Source organism: Phoxinus phoxinus, assembly GCF_949152265.1.
Source record: "Phoxinus phoxinus genome assembly, chromosome: 9".
Lineage (NCBI taxonomy): Eukaryota > Metazoa > Chordata > Actinopteri > Cypriniformes > Leuciscidae > Phoxinus > Phoxinus phoxinus.
The window spans coordinates 4,895,683-4,908,415 of NC_136884.1; the positions used below are offsets into that span (position 1 = coordinate 4,895,683).

General features: G+C 40.6%; 1 protein-coding gene across 25 annotated transcripts in view; it reads right to left on the reverse strand.

Moving 5' to 3' along the window:
• wnk1b (WNK lysine deficient protein kinase 1b) overlaps positions 1-12,733 on the reverse strand; it is a 77,601-nt gene that overhangs the window by 25,453 nt on the left and 39,415 nt on the right. For 23 of the 25 annotated variants that reach the window (XM_079623199.1, XM_079623183.1, XM_079623182.1 and 20 more), the window contains exons 5-9: positions 11,422-11,579; positions 7,375-7,463; positions 5,862-6,081; positions 5,476-5,788; positions 5,213-5,397 (exon numbers count right to left, since the gene is read on the reverse strand). In XM_079623199.1, the coding sequence (XP_079479325.1) occupies positions 5,213-5,397; positions 5,476-5,788; positions 5,862-6,081; positions 7,375-7,463; positions 11,422-11,579 (965 nt within the window). Of the gene's footprint in view, positions 1-91; positions 3,920-5,212; positions 5,398-5,475; positions 5,789-5,861; positions 6,082-7,374; positions 7,464-11,421; positions 11,580-12,733 lie in introns of those variants that run through there. The other 2 variants (XM_079623196.1, XM_079623195.1) reach the window with 1 other exon arrangement.

Genomic DNA, 12,733 nt, shown 5'->3' on the forward strand with positions numbered 1-12,733 from the left:
ACCACGGGACAAAATAAAATAAAAAATCAGGTAACAGAGAGAGACGGGGAGGGCTTGGGAAAGGTGGACGAGAACAAGTATTTCTAGGTACCAAGGTAGCTCCCTGATGGGACAAGGCAGGCTCGTGGTATGTGATGTCCGGTGGAAGAGATGGTTGACGAGCCCAGGTACTGTGCAGAGCACTGATGTGTGAAGATGGTACAGTGGACGATTCAGAGGGTGGAACAAATAGAAACATCGGTTGACTGGGTGGGTGTCCGTCGCTGACATTGCTACCTCCATCTGTTTTGTAGTAAGACGTTTGTGGGATGGATTGAGCTGTAGAACAGTCTTGAGGTTGGTACAATTGATGAGGCGGAGGCGATTGGAACTCCCCAGCATCGGAAGAGGTCATGGAGTCGCTTGAAGGCTCAGGACTGAGCTCTTTAGGTCCATGGAGAAGCAGGCTGCCTGGAGGAAGGGGCAGCTCCGGGCTCACATAGCTGTACAGTTCTTCAGTGACGGGCTGCAGTCGACTGCACAAGCCCGGGTTTCCAGCCGCTTCCTCCAGGTTAAGGTCCATGGAGCCTCTACGGGCTCGGTAGAGTCTGGATGCCAGCATGGCTGGGTCAGCCTGTAGGTTGTGCATGTGGAATTCAAAGGCGGTGCTCGGCTCAGAAGCGTGAGCCAGCACGGGTGGTGCAGAATGGGGAAACGAGTGGGGCTGATAGCCTGGATCTGCAGGTGCGGTGTGCTGGGGCGCAGAGGCGGAGCTAGACACACTCATGGTAGGTAGTTGCGGGATGGGGCTGTGGGTTAAGCGCATGTGGCTTTGGACATGAGGGTGTAGGTAAGCTGTCCCAGGCTGTGATTGAGTCTCATAGGCCAAGCTGGCGGCAGCAGCAGCAGCTTGCATTTGCTGATGGAAGCTGATCTGGCTTATCTGATGTGCAGTCATAGGGTAGCCACCGTAGGCCATGGCTTCAAGATGTTCCATTAATGCAGCCTGGTTGAGGCTGAGTCTGCGTACAGTTTCCTCTTGCTCAGCCCTCATATCCTTAAATCCATATAGCGACTCCGCTGGGGGCTGTAGGTGGAGTGGCTCAGCCAATCTTTGAGCTGCTATCCCGGGCATCATAAACAGGGCGGGTTCGACGCCGACACCAAGGGCCTCCACGCCAGAGAACGGGTGCAGGCTGCTGCCGTAGCTACGGTGGAAGGCGGGCTGGAAGTGACGAGTGTGGGCCTCTAGGATGGAGGTGCTCTTGCGCCGCTGCCCATTGAAAGCTTTAGGCGTGCAAGATGGCGGAGGGGAGAATGAGACGGGCCGTTCCGGGATGGTGGGGAAAAAGAGCGGGGGCTCGACCAGACCTGAGCCTCCTCCACTGTACGGCTGACTCACTGATTGTGGCTGCAGTGACAATAACATACAGCATCTTTGTGAGGAAGTAGAAAAGGCAGCATCATAAAATTCACAAAGCAAGAAGAAAAACAGAAAGAGAGAGAGAGAAAATAAAAAGATAACAAGTGAAAAAACAGCAGATAATATTCATCCCATCAGGCAAAGATGTCTCAATAGAATAAATCAAGAGATGTTTAAATGCTTAATGAGTTGTAGAAACATGACAGCGACAGATTTTAAATTAAATACAGATGATTCACAGACTGTGGGGCCAAGGAACCATTTTTAATGATTGCAGTTCATGGCAATCTGTATTTAATGTGAGCACAGGGTTCCAGCGGAGTGGGCCAGGGTAACACGGGTATTTGAAAGGGGTTTTACGATTGACCTGAAGTCAGTAAAAAAGCAACCCTGAGCCTTTAACTTACAAGAGGAGATTTAAATAAGCTATTTACACTCGTGATTCAGGACACAGAGGCTAATTTGTGAAATTGCATTAAATTGCATAAGCTAGATTAACGGTAACATTAAGCGGTTAACATCAACTGATTTGGGACTAGGCAGTTTGAAAAATGGCTGTTGTGTGCATTTTTAAGTAAAATAATAGTTTTAGCATTAACAGCATGATATAGCTTGGCACTATGAGATATTTAGGTTTAACTTCAATGTTCTTGGATTCAGAATAGCCCACTTTGATTTAATAATGTAGCAAGTTGCCATTTACGGTTTTTAGATCACACCTTTGGTGTTTCTTTTGCTATTAGGGATGTGAACATTTGCCCTAACTACAATAAAATTATATTGCATCAATTTAGATTACATGCTTTTCTTATTCTTATACAATAATTCTTTACAGATACCCGGGTTGTACCCAAGTCCAGCTCAGTGGGAGAACCCTGGTTCACTGGGAGACACTAACATACAGGACTGGCAAAGATTGCTGGGAGGCTGGCACGGCGACGGGGTGGGGCCGAGTGAAGGGGCAGGACGCTCTCCAGTGCTTTAGACAATCGACCCGCAAACGTCTCCCCATCTGGCCTCCCCAGCCGAGGTGAGAGTGGGGCTGATGCGACTGGAGGAGGGGTGGAAGGTGGCTTGGGAGGGCACGACAGAGCAGAAGTGGTAGAAAAGCAGGGCACGCAAACAGACATGCTACGACCACGACGACGGGGGAGAGGTTGAGGAGGCTGGAGACGAAGGAGGGGAATTGTCTATTACCCACAATGGAACACAAATGACACAAAAAGAACAAAAGCCAAATAACCAAAAGGAAACTATAAAGAAACATTTGATACAAGATTAAATATCAACATCACATTCTAGGATGATAGACCGAAAAAGAACAACATTGATCTACAATAAATCTTGACCTACAAAGGTTCAAATCTGCTGGTTCAATCGATGGTTCAATCTATGATTCATGATGTTTAAAAAAATCTTTTTACAATGACCAACACTATCAGAAACATTTATGCTATGAAATGATTGCATGTGACAGAATACCAAAACCTGATTCATGAATTGCGAGAAGATTTTGTTGCAGATCGTGAAATTAAAGAAATACTTTTCTGACCTAATCTGAGATTAATTGTTACAGAGAAACTTGGTTTGTTAAAGACTGGAAAATATATGTGGGTAAGAATAAGTCACTAAAGAAATGGCACTAAAATTACATTGTCATTGCTTAAGCAGCTTTCAGACTCCATGAAATCTACAGCAGAGACAGTCTGATGACAGACAGTCACAGACAACTGCATGTTTGCAATGTATGTTAGCAAAGTCCATGAAAACATCACAGAAAATCCATCCAAATCCATCTTCTAAGATTTTTTTTATGATAAAGAACAACATAAACAGAAGTATGTAGAGAATATATACAGTAAAAACAAAGACCACAAACAGCATATTGTGTATAAAAACAGAAGAACAAAAATCAAAGTAAAATAACAGTCATCAGTGCCATGCAGACTTCTAATATCACTTTGAGTCTTAACAAAGAAACCATTCCAAGTCAAAGTCAGATAAGACTATTAATTTAATAAAACCATTGTTATAAAATAAATCAGTAGAAGTTATAACCAGAGAAAATTAGATTCATAAAGAGAGATAAAGGTGTGTGCTTATGACTAAAGTTTTAGACTAAAGACCAAAGTTAAAGACTAAAGGCTCTATGGAAAATGATGCAAAATAATTCAAAACTAATGAGTGAGAAGAGATGAGAAACTTAAAAAAAAATAAAAAATCAAATTCCCTGAGAAAGATCTATGAATGCCTTGACACTGATGAGCCAAACTGATCATGGTTTAAGTGCCCAGGATGTCAGGACAACATACAGCTTGACACTGAAGAGAAACACGAAGTGATGGAGGCCTACCAGTCTGCACAGCATGATATACTGCTACAGCACATGGCACTGCCTTTTTGAGATGAATTAAAATACTGATATGAAACAAACCAAAAAATATAAGGTAAAGTAACCCAAATAATGTATTAAAACGCATAGTGGATGAAGAGGGAGTGGCAGCTCAAATACACGTGGAGAGTGGACATACACTCGGCAGTCGAGAGAGAGAGAGAGAGAGAGAGAGAGAGAGAGAGAGAGAGAGAGAGAGAGAGAGAGAGAGAGAGAGAGAGAGAGAGAGAGAGAGAAGAGAGAGAGAGAGAGAGAGAGAGAGAGAGAGAGAGAGAGAGAGAGAGAGAGAGAGAGAGAGAGAGAGAGAGAGAGAGAGAGAGAGAGAGAGAGAGAGAGAGAGAGAGAGAGAGAGAGAGAGAGAGAGAGAGAGTAAAAAATAATCAAAACCCATTTAGAGTGTAGACATTATGGCTTTGCTCTCCATTCTCATGCATCATTCATTTAGTGTCTGATAATAACAAACGATCATTAAACTCAAAACACATGCAACTACAATTAAATCATATTCAAATCTCAAACAACAACTGATCATTAATTAATGATTCATTTGTTACTCAAATCAAGGCTACATGATGCTCATCTCCTTATTGCTTCATTAGCTCACCTTTGTACAGGATGAAAAATTATGGAAACTGATGCAGACATTTGAACTAAAGAGAGTTTTCCATTGTGTTGTCATTGTGATTTTAATTTATTCATTATTTGTATCTTTAGAAGACATGCTCTTCCAATTTTAAGCCTCTTATACATTTATAATCTTAATTTCTCTATTTAAATGTTTGTTTTGTTTTTTCTATTCAAACATTAAAAAATATTCTGTAACAACCAGTGAAAAGACATTTTGAAATAATAAAATGCTAAAAAAAAAGAATATTCCCCCCCCCCCCCCCCTTTAATAAATATTGTTTTTAATTAAATAACATACAATTTCTTGAAACTTCAGGAATAACTAAATTAATTGTGTGTAATTAATTTAATATATTAATACTCAATTTACGTTGATAAATAATCTTTGAAAACAAGCAGCTGTGTCATAATTACAGCAGAAATACCAAAAATCAGTTGAATATTGTATTGGACAATGGGTGGCCTTTGAGTCAAAAAGGTTGAGAACCACTAGTTTAGGCCCAATTTCAAAGCTGCTTTGACTTTTCCTGCACCTAATGAGAATATCTGCTTTCTGCACTTCAACAGCTTTGTGCAACAGTGACATTTTTTAGAAGTTTTATGGTGTACTGATCACAGTTTTGGTTGGAAAAATGCTACTGGAACATTGTAAAATAATAAGTTTGGAATTCATCAGTTATGCTTCATAAAACGGTCCCACAGGAGCAGATTAAGGATGCAAATATGTGATCTGCTGTGATCTCAGTTAGGTGGTGAGTTCTTGACTTGGCCCTTAATTTTCTGGGACTTACCATGGGCTGCTGGGGGTATCCGGTGTGCTGTTGGGGAGCTTGAGAGCTGGGAGGGTAGGCGCCCTGTCCAGGCACCTGCTGCTGTTGCGACGTTGCAGGAGAACTATACGACATGTTTAGCTGGCTGAGGTGAGGTTCTGAGAACACGGATGAACCCTGACCACTCTCAAGCGTCACGTCAGCCGCTGGGAAAAGATATGAAATTCATAATTAAATAGGAAAGACAGTTAAATCAATCCAGATGGGTTGTATCTAACACTCACAGGTCATTCCACTTTGCATGTACTGAAGCTGCTGGTCTGCATCGGGCTCCTCACACTCGGGCTGAACAAAGCCAGGAGTTGGAGGCTGTGAACCGCACTGACTCTGCGCAGAACCTTGAGTTCCTTGAGGGCCGACCACGTTCTTCAACGACTCGCTGGACAACTGCTTCTGCTCTTCCTCTTGCTTGCGTTTCTCTTGCTCTGCTCGCACCTGCTGCCGTTGCTCTCGTTTGCGGCAGATCAGAGACACACGGTCCCTGATGGCCTTCGCCATGGTTTTGTGGTCACCCTCGCAAACATAGCCCGACTCAACCTGCATTCCAACACAGCATATGTTACCATCTCTGTGTGCAACCTCAGATTAAGAAACTCGTTGATAAACCCACCATTTCCTGAGCCACCTCTTCTGGGACATCTCGATGGAGGTCGAAGGAGAACTCAATGGCTTCATTGTCTTTGTATTTGCCTTTCAGTTTCTTGACATCTTCAATGCGTAACCAGAGCTTGATGGCGATCATCTCCCCGTCATCTTCCTCAGCCAGCTCCACCCGCACCCCAGTCTCCTCCTGGAAGAAGGCATGGTTCAAAAGGTCCTTGATGGCGTATCTGTTAAGGAAGAGGCAAAATTCACTTTATAAGCAAACAAGTCAAAAGACGTTAAATGAGGATAGCCTAACAATAAAATAAACAAATGCAGAAGCACATGGCTGAAAAAGATCAGAGGCACAAGGTGGAACATTGGGTTTTTCCAGGAAGTAAAAAAACAAAAACAAAAAGAGTCACTGAATGGGGTTGATTCAGGGTAAGTGAAGACAAGCTAAATACATTTGAAATATAGAGGACCCGAGGACTTGAATTTTATCGTATCATGATCAAAATGATCTTTAATGGGTTTCAGAACTTTCCAGACTTTCACCATAAGGGAAGTTTGATAACTTGGTTCCATTCTGTGGTGATGTCGCATGAATTTCATTCTATCATCCCCAGAACACGGGGTGATAAACATTCTAAGCAACATTTTATCCTGTTGCATTTAAATTTTATTGAACAAACTCATTGTCCATTCACAACTCAACTCATCACCTAAAAAAAAAAGGAGACATCAGAGGGAATCTATGAATATTTAACAAGGACTCTGAGTAAGATTAGCACAGACCAACGCATTAAACCACCAAGGAAGTACTGTATGTACAAAAAATGCCCAACTACTGTACATTTAAAAAGAGCTGATCCATATCACCTGCATGGAATGATACATATAAGGGTAAAAGATTGCACAATCTTTTTTTACTAAGAGAGACCTTTAACACGCAGTAGAAAAAAAACCTCAAGTGAGCTCTGTTGATTAACTGGGTACAGTAGACATCAGCTTTTCCAGTGCTTCATCAGCGGAACATCAGACGTCGTCTCACCTTACGCTCAACATGCTGTTTGTCATTTTCCAATAATTGTTTTATGCATTTAAGCAAACCAGAACGTCAGCTTTATGATTTCCCATGAATAATTGGGAAAAGTACTTCAAATGGTGATCAAGGTCATCTAAAATAAATTTGAGTTCAAATATAAATACTAAACCACGTTTAGGTAGTTGCTCTAAAAAGTCTGCTCAGGGCTTATGTTTTGCTGTGGCACAAGGACATAGCACACTCTTCGCTGGCTTGGCGTGATCAGGGATCTGTTTCACTGAGTGGCTTGTTGCTGGAATATTTCCAAAACAGCGTGTGGGAATCCGCTTATCTTCTGCTACTGCGCACAGAAGATGTGATACACCCTCACGTCAGCACGAGTTCAGCGCATCTGCAGGCAGACTCATGCCACACGTCGCTGAGAACTGAGGTTTGACTAGATGAATGAGTTCTGTGAATACACCGTGGGCGTGTGTAATAGGCACAGTCTTACCTTTCATCTTTGTTTTGCTGAATACATCCCTCAATGATCTCTTTCACCTCTGGAATGGCTACCTTGTCGAAACTGCCAGGTTTAACTCCCTGTGGGGTAAAACACAAAATAACTTTAAATCACATGTCTTTTATGCTGTGAAAGAAACAAATGGACTCCTCAAAAATACATACGGTGCAAGCTTTTTGCACTTCTAGGTGAAAATCATCTGATCAATCCCTCCACACAATGTGAGATATTATACATGCCCACAAATGTCAGAGGATGAGCCAAAGTTTAATACATAGGGTTAAGAATTTTTTCAAATCCCTAAACACGCAACTATTACCATTAATAACTTTTAATAATTTTTGATGGGGTAAATGTAAATGTGGTTTTCATTATAGTGAAATCCATGACATTTTAGATACAGTTGCTTATCTGGCAGGTTATTTAATTTTGCTGAACAGTTACCTTTTCAGTCATCAGGAATGCTTAAATTCATTAAGCCACAAGTTTTCAAATTTGGAGGGAAAAAACCCTGAAAAGCACTATACAAATAAATTTGACCTATGAATAGAATGAGGCATTTATATAGCGCTTTCATATGTACCGGTACTACTGTACACCCAAAGCGCTTTACAATCATATCAGGGGGTCTCTCCTCAACCACCATAATAATTACGAATAATTATTCTGAATAATATTTTCAAGAAAATGTTTTCAATATTTATTTTGTCTTTAGTACAATGACAATATATTCAATTATGCATTGATTTAATTTGAAAACCCCTGATTTAAGATAACATAAAAACACTGACTTGCTTTATAGATTAATTCAATATCTAATGCAAGATGAGGGTACACGCAAGTAAGAGTTCTGCTCTACAAAAAGCCAATTTTACAATCAAATGTTGTTAAAACCATATCATTCACTTCAATCCTTTAAGAATACAAGCAAAAAGTTGGTTATCTTGGGGTAAATGATTAGTTAATAGTATTAAATTTCACTTTGATTCTACAAATCAGAATGGATTTATTGCAATCTAACAGCTCTACCATGCAACAAAACCAGCATCCTAAAAATCAGTCTTACTGGATAAAAAATATTCTGCTACTTTTCCCAGATTTTTATTTTTTAAATTCTGAAATAACCTTTTCAAAATAATTTTACATCAAAAAACCTACCTAGAGCTATGCTGTCAAAACCACCCATGACAAAAATTAGTTCAAGAAACTTACAAGTCAAATCCTGGAATACTGTGTTGCTTTACAGAGTGGTCTTCCTGAACTATTACTCCCCCTGTCTCAGCATTACCTCCTTATATAAGTCTGTAAGCCCCCTCAAATTCCAGTGCCAAACAAAGTTAAGGATGACGGAGCATCTAACAGAATTAAGTCAGAATGGCGAAGTATTCCGATAACAAGGTGATTTAAAAAGCTTGTTAAGGACGCTGTGAATGGGTCCCCTAAAGCCAGATACATGCTGTTCCTCCGCTCTCCTACCAGTCAACAAAAGCAGAAAATTAGAAGCAATCATTTTGTATTTAACAAAGCAGAGAGAGAGGAAGGCTCATGGAACAGCTGGAGGTGGATGTAAAAAAGGAACAAAAGCAATTTCTACTCGACTTCTACTCTGTCCAACTCATTAGCATCCTGAAGAAAACTATTTTCTGGTTGAACTCGTTCAAGGCCACACACTGAAATTATTTTTCAGGGCTGGAAGATACAGACAAATAACTGGTACATTATATTCAAAACTAGCACACCCTAAGTCTCTGTTTTTTTTTTTTGACTGCTTTGTCACTCATGTCTCTAGTCAAGCTGCACAATTTTAAGGTATCATTCATGTCTGTAGGACAAATGGTGCATGCATGATATTACATCGAGTGTAATACTCAGCAGAAGCACATTCATAGACAACATTAATATGATTTTACACCACGTATCTGATGCCATTGTTGTGACAAACCAATTTCCGAGTGAATAAACGGGAACACTCTGTCCAGCTGCAGTGCTATTGACTTCGGCTCCACCTCTAAAGCCTTTGCTTTACAACAATAATGAAAGGCAAGATCTACATTGCAGTCAGACCATTCCATGGACACTTCAGTAAAATGGTTAGCCCGAAACCACTCCATGCTCACTGCTTGGAAAGAGAGAACAGATCTAAACCGTTTCATTGTAATGAAAGCATTTACTCTGGGCCGAGATGGGAAAAGTCCCACATCTGTCTGTAAGGGCAACCTCGGGTCCACTGAGCTTAAAATGCTTTCTGATTGCGTAAAGCTTAAATTGCTTCTCTCAGTGAACTGTTGTGCATGTGCGATTGGATTTCATGAGATTAAAAAGCCTTCAGGCAGGGTAGACGGAAGCTTTCCAGACAGCTGGACAAAACTGGAGTGGTGAAATATAGGATGTGCCCTGCACTTTCCAAAGCTAACAGGTAGAAAGAGATAACCACCTCTATACCTGACTCAAGACTGCTGATCAAAATAAAATTTGCTGTACCACCATGTTGACCAAACAAAAGCACACTATAACCTTTTACACCAGCGTATAGCGTTTCTATATCCAGAGCTGTTCTTAACAAGTTATGCAGCAAAAATGTACACTTTCGGTCATAAAAACAACAAGAAAACCGATGTTTTGATTAACAAAAACATTCATGCTGTCTAAAACAGTCAAATAGACAAGATTCAGTATGAAGAATCAGTACTGCTCCCTACTGGTGAACCCCTTATTGGCTTACCACAATCCTCAGCCAGTTGTTTTCAACCTCTACTGATCATATTTTCAACTTCCAGCATCATATGATCACCCTATTGCCCTGAACGAGAATAAAAAAAAGCTTATGACTGCCTTATACTCCCCCCTCCTCCTCTCTGCCAATGATATTAAAGGACAGCAATGAAGGGAAAAACTGATTCAATTTATAAACTGCAGAAACATGACTGGCCTTTTCCAGCCTTCTTACAATGGTCTTGGATTCATATATAGCCGCACTCTCAGGGACATTAACCTCGATTGTTCTGACAACAACATTGTATATCCATAAATAGATGGACAATTTTAACCACTTTAAATGAGAATTACATCACAATGGCTTAAAAGAGTTCTGAAATAAATAAATCTTACAGAAACTGAAAAAAATGATTGTGGAATATTTTGAGTTCAAACAAAACTAATCAGTCAAACATGAAGCAAATAACATTAAAGCTGGAGAGAGCGATTGTTGAGCCAGAGTCTGACTTCATGGAAAGTCAACACATGACGCACTACAAGCTGATATCAGTGACGGCTGTAAAGCTGATTTAATTAAAGCTAAATGTTTTATTGCGGCTGGCTAAAAAAAAACTTTAAGACATCTAAATATCCAACGGTTTTACTTTTGGACAATTACAGTACATCTTACTGGGTGGTTCTGGGATATAAGGTTGAGCCATATGACAACCAGAAAACTGGTCAAAATTAGGAAGATCTATGGTGCATCATAAAGTGAGTTTCTTTTTTTTACAGCAGCTTTGAAAGTGGCTCATCCAATCAGAATTTAAAATCACAATGATCAGTTTTATAATATTACTAATACAGTTTGTAAATAATCGTTTCTTTTGGGTTCCATTTCCAGTTATTTTAAATTGTCATTTTTTTCCACAATATTACAGTTTTTTTTTTTTACTGTATTTTGACTAAATAAATGCAGTCTTGGTGAACATAATAAATGCATTCTGGGTGAGACTTTCCAAAAATCTTACTTTTGATATATACTGCTATTATGATATAAAAGTAGTATTTTGGTCATACCACCTCTCCTAGTGCAAAACTATGTATTTGTTTGACATGTTGCTTACATAATCTCATATGCAGTGTGACGCCCCCAGCTGTGGGCAGGTTTCAGTGAGCGCAACAGAAAAAGCTGCTTTTATTGAATTATTTCATAAGCAGAGGCCTGAGGAATGTGTGGGCGTAATGACAGAGCTGGTGAAGATTATAGCGGAAGGAGAGACAGAAAAATACCCAAAATGATAGAGGGATGGAGAGCTAGCAGAGGTGTGCGAGGGTACTCACACTGGTGACTCGGCGATAGATTTGAGCGGGGTTCTGACACTCGGAGTACGGGTACTCAGAGGTTGCCATCTCCAGCATGCACATTCCAAAGGCGTACACATCCACCGACTCGTCGTATTTTTCCTCGTACATCTCAGGCGCCATGAACTCAGGGGTACCTTAAATCAAAAGAACCATTCAGAACTCTCAGTGCCTGAGATCTCTACTCACCCCAGCAGGGCCGGGGAGAGGAAGGGAGAGAGGAGGAGGAGGAGGACAATGGCACTGTTGCTCCGTACGGCCCTGAGAGGAGATAAAGAGGGGGAGCAAAAGATATGGAGAAAAGGACAAAAAAAAAAAAGAGGAAGGGGGAAAACCGGCCTCAGTTATTTAGCAGTGAAAGAATCCAGTTTTTCTCTGCAGGGCCTTTAGATTTTCTCTGTCAGCACGTCAGACTAGTGCACCAAGCAGCCAAGCGTCATCTCGCAAACAGGAAGTTGATTTAAGACAGACGCACATGCGTTGGTGCAGGTTAGTTTTAGAGCTGATTGATGGCCTTCAAAACCGTGTTGATCTTTACAACACGGCTGTGCCGCCAACACATTAAATGAGGAACTGGACAGCGGTGGGCGACTAGCTATGGAACTTGATCTATGTCAACAACACAGTTATGGAAAACACATGACCGACTCACCTTTCTGCCTGTAATGGGAGAATGTTAAATAGGTTTATGCACAGAGCAAGCCCATAGCTAGTGAGCAAAGACTCTCGTGCACTAGCGTGCGTTAAAAGGCCTTGCACAGAAAAACAAGCTAAAATATAGATTCATATTTGAAATATTTCCGTTTTTGGGGTAGGTTGCTTGTTGACTTACCACTTATTTGCCATTTTTTAGAATACTTACTGAACTGCAGGACATTAAATAATCCATACAGTGGAGTGAGACCAGCTGAGATTATAGCCCTACAGTTTAAAAGGAAAAGATTCTCAAAAACCAGAAAAAAAAAGAAAAAAAAAGAAAAAAAAAATGGAAACAAGTAAATTTTGGAGGAAACAGAGAGAAGGGATCCAGAAAGAAATGTATCACAATATCTAAACCTTCTGAAAGGAAGAGGGGGAAACCCTGATGAGGCGATCAGGAAAACCTTTGGAAAAAGACGTTTGACATTACTGGCAGCAAGAGAATCTCTAGAATTGTAATAATTATAGACCACAGGTTCCAGACCAAAATGTTTATTCTGTTAATATCACATGTGAAAAATCCCCATAGCACACTTACTAACAAAGCATTATCCACCATGTGGCTTTGTTGGTATTTTCAAGACATATATTA